General features: G+C 59.9%; 2 protein-coding genes across 3 annotated transcripts; one reads left to right on the top strand and one right to left on the bottom strand.

Moving 5' to 3' along the window:
• Positions 1-136: 136 nt before the first annotated feature.
• On the top strand, positions 137-2795 carry ODF3 (outer dense fiber of sperm tails 3). Its single transcript, XM_032490479.1, has 5 exons — positions 137-387; positions 838-939; positions 1082-1203; positions 1972-2112; positions 2469-2795. Exons 1-5 carry the CDS (start codon positions 249-251, stop codon positions 2556-2558), a joined length of 594 nt encoding a protein of 197 aa, XP_032346370.1. The 5' UTR covers positions 137-248; the 3' UTR covers positions 2559-2795.
• A 1203-nt stretch (positions 2796-3998) lies between these two features.
• BET1L (Bet1 golgi vesicular membrane trafficking protein like) lies at positions 3999-8307 on the bottom strand. Of its 2 annotated transcripts, XM_032490423.1 has the most exons (5): positions 8170-8307; positions 6887-6978; positions 6591-6647; positions 6361-6460; positions 3999-5786 (listed from the first exon to the last, which is right to left on the bottom strand). In XM_032490423.1, exons 1-5 carry the CDS (start codon positions 8186-8188, stop codon positions 5707-5709), a joined length of 348 nt encoding a protein of 115 aa, XP_032346314.1. In that variant the 5' UTR covers positions 8189-8307; the 3' UTR covers positions 3999-5706. The 2 variants fall into 2 exon arrangements, with proteins under 2 accessions (XP_032346314.1, XP_032346315.1); XM_032490424.1 differs by having other exon boundaries at positions 3999-6460; positions 8170-8306.
• Positions 8308-8517: the final 210 nt, after the last annotated feature.

The following is an 8517-nucleotide window of genomic DNA, read 5'->3' as shown; positions in this document are numbered from 1 at the left end:
ATGGTAAGTGCTCGGGAGCCTGGGAGGGACAGTGGTGGGGCAGGAGCCAGATCTGGGGTGGGCCTGGGGAGGGCTGGGGTTCATCCCTGATTCCCGGCCCATCCACCCCTCTGGGTCAATGGGGGGCGGGGGAAAGGGCAGGGTCTGGCTCCAGGCTGCTCAGAGCCCCTGCCACCCCCTCCACAGGCTTTGTGAAGCACACGCCCACCAAACTGCGTGCACCCGCCTACAGCTTCCGAGGGGCCCCCATGCTCCTGGCAGAGAATTGTTCCCCGGGGCCCCGCTACAGCGTGAACCCCAAGATACTGAGGACCGGCAAGGACGTCGGCCCTGCCTACTCCATCCTGGGGCGCCACCACACTAAGACCATGCTGACTCCCGGCCCCGGTGAGGGGCCCTGGCCCAGCCTTAGCCCCGACCAGCCCTGTTGGTGGCCACTGCAGGCCTGGTGAGCCACGGGTGTGAGCACCGCTGTCCCCACCCTCCTGGCGCACCTCCTCCTCGTGAAGAGGCACCATCAGGCCTGGGTCGGGGAGCTGCGACCCCAGTGCAGCCTCTGAGACTCTCATGCCCAACGTTCTCGGCCCAAGTCACCGCCCCAGGCCCACATCAGACCCACCCTCCCTCCTCAAAACTGGCCCCTGTCTCCTGGGCTCCTGCAGCCAGCATTTCCATCCTGGACACCCCTTGAACAACCCCAGTCACCACCCATTGGGGCCCAGAGGCCCCATGCCTGCAATGTCGGGGTCCTGCTTGAGGTGCCTGAGCAGGGCCAGGCATCTGTTTGGATCGTCTTCACCCTCCCACACCCACTCCATGCCTCCCCAACACCCCCAGGTGACTACTTTCCAGAGAAGTCGACCAGGCATGTGTTTGACTCGGCACCCCGCCACTCCATCTCTGCCCGGACCAAGACCTTCCGAGTGGACAGCACCCCAGGTCTGCAGCAGCCCCAGTGGCCCAGGGCTGAGTGGGTTGGGGATCCTGGGTAGGGCGGGTGAGGGGGCCCAGCCTGACCTCCTGTAGGTGGAAAGCCCAGGGAAGAACCCAGTCTGGGATTCAATGCTCGTGCACCCCACAGGCCCCGCCGCCTACATGCTGCCTGTGGTGATGGGGCCCCACACTGTCGGCAAGGTCTCCCAGCCCTCCTTCTCCATAAAGGGCCGCAGCAAGCTGGGCAGCTTCAGCGATGATCTGCACAAGGCAAGGGTCGCCCAGCTGGGGCAGAGCACTGCTTATCCCCTAGAGAGATAACCCCTTCCCCCAGAACTTAGGACCCACCAGCCACACATCTAGCCCCACCCACCCTTGGGTTACATTCCAGTGGTGAGGGCAGACAATGGACAAGGACAGAGAGGACAAGACCCAGGCATGCATACAGAAACAGTACTGAGGAGGGATGAACAGGGAAGGGTTTATGGGGTGCTGCTTGAAGGGCGAGGAGCAGTCTTAGATAGGTGGCATGTAGGAAGCTGAGAAGAGGAGAAAAATAAACTGTGACATATTTGGGGGAGGAGGGTTCTGGCTGCAGAAACAGTCAGCGCAAAGGCCCTGAGGTGCTCATGCGCCCGGGAGCTTGGGGAGCCTGGGGAGCCTGGCACAGTGGCATCACAGCACCACTGACCGCACCAGCCCAGCCCATGGCCCTTGAGTCCCACAGGACAGCGTTCCAGCTGGGAAGAGGCCTCTCTCACACACACTTATGGAAGGAACAAGCCTGCGGCGGGCACAGACTAGGGTGTCATTGCCTCTGTGAGGCTGAAGAGAGGGTCATGTCGCACATAGGGAAGGGGTCCCACAACACTGGGGCATTGTCCCATGGTGTGGCTGCCGTCTGGAGACAGAAGGGGCCCCTGAGGCAGAGACACAGACACACACTGGGCCAGAAACCCACTGTCTAATGCTGGCCCTGTCCTCTGGGGTCCCCTGCCCTGGCAGGCTGAGCCTCTCTGAGCTTCTTTCACCTCGCAGACCCCGGGTCCCGCGGCCTACCGCCAGACGGACGTCCAGGTGACTAAGTTCAAGGCTCCACAGTACACCATGGCTGCCAGAGTGGAGCCCCCGGGGGACAAAACTCTCAAGCCAGGGCCAGGAGCCCACAGCCCTGAGAAGGTCTGGCAGGAGCATAGCCCGGGGTGGGGTGGCTGATGTGGCACGGAGGGGTGGCGTGGGGAAGGGCTGTGAGCCCGTAACAGTCGCAGCGGCCAGGCACCCTCAGAATGCTGTGCATTCCGGCACCAGACCTCTCCCCGGCTGGCAGGCTCTGTGTCCCTCAGTACCCCCACGCACTAGTGACAGTGAGTGCTGCTCTGTGGTCAAGCCTGGCAGTGTGGACTTCCTGCTGGTCACTGTGGCCCAGGGTTTAAGAGGGAAAGCAGAAATGCCCTCAGCAGTCCCAGCCCCAGTGAGGGCGGAGCCTGCGGGGTAGGGGCAGGGGTCCCAGTTCCTCACAGGCTTTCCTCCCCTAGGTGACAATGACCAAGCCCTGTGCCCCCATCGTCACCTTTGGCATCAAACACTCTGACTATATGACACCACTGGTCGTGGATGTGGAATAGCCCCGGCCCAGCCCACCCATCCCTCTGAGCCTCTGCACACCCTGTTCCCCCGACAGCAGGCCCCCTGGGCTCAGGGCCCTGGGCACCCCCTCCACCAGCTGGGCTGCAGCCGGACTGGCCCTGCAGGGCAGAGTACGCTTGTTCAGATGGTCGTGACCAGTTATTTTTTCTATGTTACTTTCCCATTTGCTACACTTGTTTCCTGCAGTGCCCAGATATATAATAAATCATGGATTCCACTAGCAATGGGTTTGTCTTGGGGGAAGATCAAGCTTTTCCAGAAAGGGGCCCCCATAGGCTGTCAGGCCCACCCACGTCAGGTCCCATCCTAGCTTCCAGGGCCTGGGGTCTGAGTGGAGACAGGAGAGCTTGGGAGAATCAGACGCCGCTGTGCCCACCCTTCTGATTCTGCCTTGAGCCCTGCCCTCTGCGACTCGTCGTATCCTCCAAAGATGATCACATCTGCATCCGTCCCCTCCCATGGGGTCAGACTGCCCTGTGACTGACTCTCCCCTGCCGAGATGGGGTCAGTGCCCCTCCCTTGGAATCTGGACCAGAGCCTATGACTGTCCTGAATAAAGCGACCTCTGGGGTCAGACCCCACAACATGCGAAGGAAACTACTTCTGCCCGGGTGTCCCCCTCTCTGTGAGGAAGCTCAGCACGCGGCAAGGCGGTGACCAGCCGGGCCCTCAGCCCGCACCAGCAACGGCCTGCAGACATGCGAGTGAGCCTTCAGGGGATGGCAGTGCCAGCCTCTCAAAAGGCCTTGACATCGCAGAGCAGAGACCACTGTCACCGCCGTGCTTGTCTCAGATACCAGCGGTAACCATCAGAGACAAATGATTATTGCAATTTTAAATGGCTAAGTTTAAAGGTGACCAGTTGTACATCAAAATAACACAGGAGGCATAGGGGGATGTGGGCAGGGAAGGGGTGTCTGAGCTGGGATGAAGAGGAGTGTTTCCAGGGGGTGCCCTTAAGTCCAAGGCCAGTTCTGAGGAGGGCAGTCGAAACTTCACCCCAGCCCTGGAGAGAAGTCACTGAGGACCTTGGGTGAGGAGCCCCGTCACCCCTGCGGCACTGCCGGCTGTAGCTGCACAAAGCACAGCACGGCTGCCCAGACTCACTCAGCTGTGACCACGCCAGGCTACTTATTCTACACACCCCACACGCATGCATTTAATCCTGAGGAGGTAATGCCATCATGCCCTCATCTGAGTCACAGAACCTTGGTGGGCAGAGGTACAGCAGCAGGAAGTGGCGAGGCCACGTCTGCCTGCCTGAGGCAGTGAGTGAGGAGGGAAGCAGGGCCCAGGAGAACTGGAGATGGGGAAAGAAGCAGAGTCTAGACCATCAGTGCCCACAGCCCGTCTGTGGGCCAGGCTCAGTCCCAGACAAAGCTCTCTGAAGCCCCCAAGGAGACGAGAACACCAGAGACTGTGTTTACTTCATCACGAGGCTGTTTATTCCAAATTATTTTTATTGCTAAATGCCTTGTCCTTGACTTACGGATAGAGCCTGGCAGCTTGTGTTCACTTGGCACAGAGCGGCCCCAAGTCCTGCTCTGCTTTACAGTCTTAGGGATCAACACCCACAAACCTGACTTATCCACAGGAATAAGGCTGAGTGGGAGGAGGGAGAAAGCCTCGCAGGAAACTCTACTGACACAGTGACACACGGCCCCTTCAGGAACTCATCCTAACAGAATGAGAAACAAAAAAGTAAACTGGAGAAACTACAACTCAGACCCCAAAATAGATAGAAGGGCTGCAGAGAAAATGTAGCAGCCAGAGGTCTGAGATGGCAAAGCACTCCTGGAGGACACCGAGTTAGACATGCAAACTCCTCCTGGTCTGTGTTGGCAAGTCGAGTGGGCTCAGCATGTAAGAGCATCCTCTGGTGCTCAGGGGCGTGGCTGCCATGGCTGAGCCACGTTCTCAAGAAGCAAGGTTAGCAGGCCCAGAGGCGGGGGGGGGGGGGGCACAGAGCTCAGGTTTGGGTGTGTCTGCAGTGCCTGCAACAACCAGATGGAGATGCTACACGGGCAACAGCCATGAGCTTGGTGAGCAGTGGGCCAGTCCCCTCGACGAGGTTCAACCTGAGATGAGTGAGCACTAAGCCAAAGCTGTGGTGCTCAGGGCCAGTGCGGACTAGGGCAAGGCCACAGGGCCTGTGAAGGGTTTCAAGGAGGGCAGGGAAACAGCCAAGCCCAGAGACATGGAGGAAAGGAAACCAACCTCACCGGGTGAGAAAGCAGCACATGCTGGGGGGGTGGGGGCAGTCAGAACAGAAATCAGAGGTGGGATCCTCCTCCTCAGGAGGCTGAGGGGCCCATCCAGGTGGGGTAGAAGAGAGAAGGGCGCTGCGGTGAGTGCATGAGAGCCAGGCCTGCTGGGTGGACAGCAAGGGAGAGGAGGAGCAGCAGCAGCAGCGGCAGCGGCAGCGGCAGCAGTGGCAGCAGCTCAGGTGGCCAGAGGCAGAGCGAGGCGGGTGGCAGGGGCCCACAGGTGCCAGGCTGTGGCTGACATGTGTGACCACAAGTGGTATGAGTGTGCGAGTAGGTGGACAGGGAGCCAATGGGCCTTGGGGAGTAAGGGGGAGTAACCAAGATGGCAGAAGATGGGGATACAGAGAAGAAAGGACACAGGGCTAATGATGTGCTTCTTACAGGTGTTTTTATGTGACGATAAGAATGCTGGGATCTCACAGTGGGGCAAGAAAAAGACACTGGTTTGTCTGGGCCTGTGGTTCAGTTCGTGTGAGCAGGGGACTGGCCAAGTGGGGACTGAGAGTGCAGGGAGAAGCAAGAGGATGTTGCAGGTGGAAGGGCCAGGCTTGGTGGAAACTACCCATGACCCTCAAGAAGCAATCTATAGGTTCTGTGAAGAGAGCCCTTACCTGAAGCTTCCTGTCTATAACCACACGAGGCCCTCCTCACACCCTGCCTGACTCTGAAATGCCCGATGGGCCTGTTTGTAGAGATCTGGTCTCTGGTGCCAGGTAGATCCTGAATCCTGAGAAATTGTCAGCTTCTGCTCCTGGATATATGCCTGGCAGATCCACAAGGATCTGGGCTCTGTGCCTTCAGCCAAGGCTGCAGTTCACTCCTCCATCCACAACCCCCTGCCTTCCCTGAGGGTCTGGCTTCAGTCGTGGAACTGGAGGGCAGGCAGAGGCCCCTTGGCAGGACCCTTGGCTCTCACTGGTCCACTGGTGCCCAGCAGCCCTGGACAGGAACAAATGCCATCTCTGAGATCGAGGACTCTTGGTCGAAGGTAACGGCGATGGTTCGAGGTTCACTGCCACACCCCCTTCCTGTGTCAACTCCAGGCATCTCAAGTACCAGATGTGGCCTTATCCAGACAAGGACAGGGCAGAGGAGCCTTGAGATGTCAGAACCCTGAGAGCCAGGGGAAAGCCTGCTGTCACAGGTGGCCGTGTCCATTCCCAGGTGCTCTGCTTAGACCAGGCCCTACTGGGGCTTCTAGCATTCAAGGTGGTAGAGAGAGCTGGGCTTTGGTTTTCCAAAGGGGATGGGCCCCTTGCACACACAGGACAAGCTAACATGAGCTCACTGGGTTAGAGGCTTCCAGCCACACAGGAAGAAGAGTCCTAAGCCATGATCATCATTTCAAAAGAGTATTTTGTAGGCAGGTCCTCCAGAGCCCAGGATGCCAGGCAGAGGAAGATTCTGTGTGCTCCAGGCACCCACAGAAGCCAGTTCCCACTGGCTCACGTCCTTGCCCTCGACAGGAGGTAGGAGAGGATGAAGAAGGCCACGATCAGGCCCACAGCCATACCGCACAGAAGCTTCCGGTTGTCTCGCCCAGACCGCGCCATTGTGGAAAAGCGCTTCACGCTCCCCGTAAGTAGACCCGTCATGCTCGTGAAATCCGAGTCCTGAGGAGGAATCCCAGGATGGTCACACAGGGCAGCGATGCCACAACACACGCACACAGGTGGGGACCTGCACAGCAGGTGGTATGGGGCAGAGCTGACTGTGACACTCGCACAAACCGCAGACCCTTACCATGCCGTCCAGGTACCGGTTCTGGTCCTCTGCATCCCTATCAATGTCCAGGGCCAGCTGGTCAGGACACAGAGGAAACAGGGTCAGGCCAGGACAAACATAATGGACAGCAACTGACCTCCCACAAAATCCACAGAAATCAGGAGATCCAGGTGTCACCTGGGCCTCACGCAGGTGAGTGCTGCCATAGATGGGACAAGAATGGAACTACCTGAAACCCATCCAGGCCTGTACCCTCCCTCTGATCCCCGCTCCAGGGTGCCAGGTGGAGGTGAAAAGAAAGGACCACCACTGACCGATTTAAGCCTGGTGACCTTGGAGGCCAGGTTGTCGGCCATCCGCTTGTTCTCCCGGTCTAGAATCTCCTCCACAGCACCAGGGCTCTGAGCTGAGAGAAGAGAGAGGCTGAGAGCATGCATCTACCCACAAGCACCCCTTGACCCCTGCACCTCGGCCCTTTGTGGCCTCAGGGCTCTCACTACAATCCTATCTGGCCAAGGCATGTCCGGGGAGGACTGGGCTTTCCTGTGTGTTGAGCAGGTCTCACCAACACGTGGGTCCAACACATGGACTTTACACACAATGCAGGCCACATGAATTACAGTGTGCATGAGCACCTGCCCAGTGTAGGTATCCAGGCTGGGATGGGTGGGCACCTCCAGAGGGCTCAGTCCAACTAGCACTTACTGATGCTCTGTGGCAGAACTTTTACCATCCCTCCATGGATGTCACCAGCGACATACAAGAGACCTGTTCTTAGAGAAAACCAGTAAAGTCTGGTAAGACTTTGGAAAGACTTAGTAATAGGGGTCGATCCCAAGAGCAGGACCTAGGTCTGCTTCCGTCTGCATTCCACATAGGGTCTTGTATGACACCCAGAGCAGGGTGCTTGCTGAGACCTGGCCCATGACACGGGCTGGGTCTGATGATTCAGGAGTACCATCCTATCAGGTGGGTGAGAACTACCTCTCCAAGCTCAGAGTACCTATTTGCCTCGGGCCAGATGCTTCAACGTGACTCATCTAACAGGGACGCAGCCCTAGGAATCATGGACGTGTACACACTCCAAAACAAGAGCTGTCAGCGTCCTACCGACCGCTCGTATCCTTAATGGTCACAAAAGCCCTGCGAGACAAGCATCAGCATCCCATTTCGCAGACGAAAACAGGGGCTCCCAGTCGGCAAATGGGGCAACTCGAGCCCCAGTCGGTACGAGGCCTGCCTGGGCCCTCCCGTCACGCGCAGCTCCCACTCCTCGGGGGCTACCCTCCGGGACCTGTCGACCAGGAGGCCTGGCCGAGGTCTCGAGCAGAAGCATCTCGCAGGGGCGGAGGCGGTGGGGACTGCGGGATCAGGCCCCCGCAGCTTCGCGGAGCAGCTGGGCGGGAGCGCCCGCAGAGCCGCAGCGACCCCTCCACGGAGCTGCCAGCTGCAGCCCGGCCCGCCCGGCCCGGGCTCCGCCCGCCCGCAGGGTCTCCCTGCCGAGGCCACCCAGCGGGGCGGTGGCGGGCGAGGGCGGCTCCTGCGGGGGGCGGCGTCGGTTCCGGCCGGTCCCGCCGCCACCTGCCTCCGCGCTCACCCCGAGCCCAGTCCGCCATCGCGCTCAGCTCCGACCCCGGGGTCCGCCACCAGCTCGGGACAGCCTCCTCGGACGTGGCGCAGCCGCGGGAAGGTGCTTCCGGCCCCGCCCCTTCCTCCGCAGCCTCGGCTTCCGGCCGAGGTCCGGCTCGCGGGGGCGCGGCGCTGGGAACCCGCCGCTCGGCTTGGGGGCGGGACGGGCCGTTGGCTCTTGGGACTGCCGGGTGGTTAGTGTCTTAGCTGGCAGTTTTGGTGCCGACAGACATTCCCACAGGCATTCCTGCCAAAGGCGGCGTCGGGTCCTGACTGGACAGAGCTCACGGGCCCTTTCCCAGGCGGGAGAGGCTCC

This window comes from Camelus ferus, chromosome 10 (genome assembly GCF_009834535.1).
Source record: "Camelus ferus isolate YT-003-E chromosome 10, BCGSAC_Cfer_1.0, whole genome shotgun sequence".
Lineage (NCBI taxonomy): Eukaryota > Metazoa > Chordata > Mammalia > Artiodactyla > Camelidae > Camelus > Camelus ferus.
The sequence above is the reverse complement of the archived record's forward strand: the minus strand, read 5'-3'. Positions and strand labels throughout refer to the sequence as shown.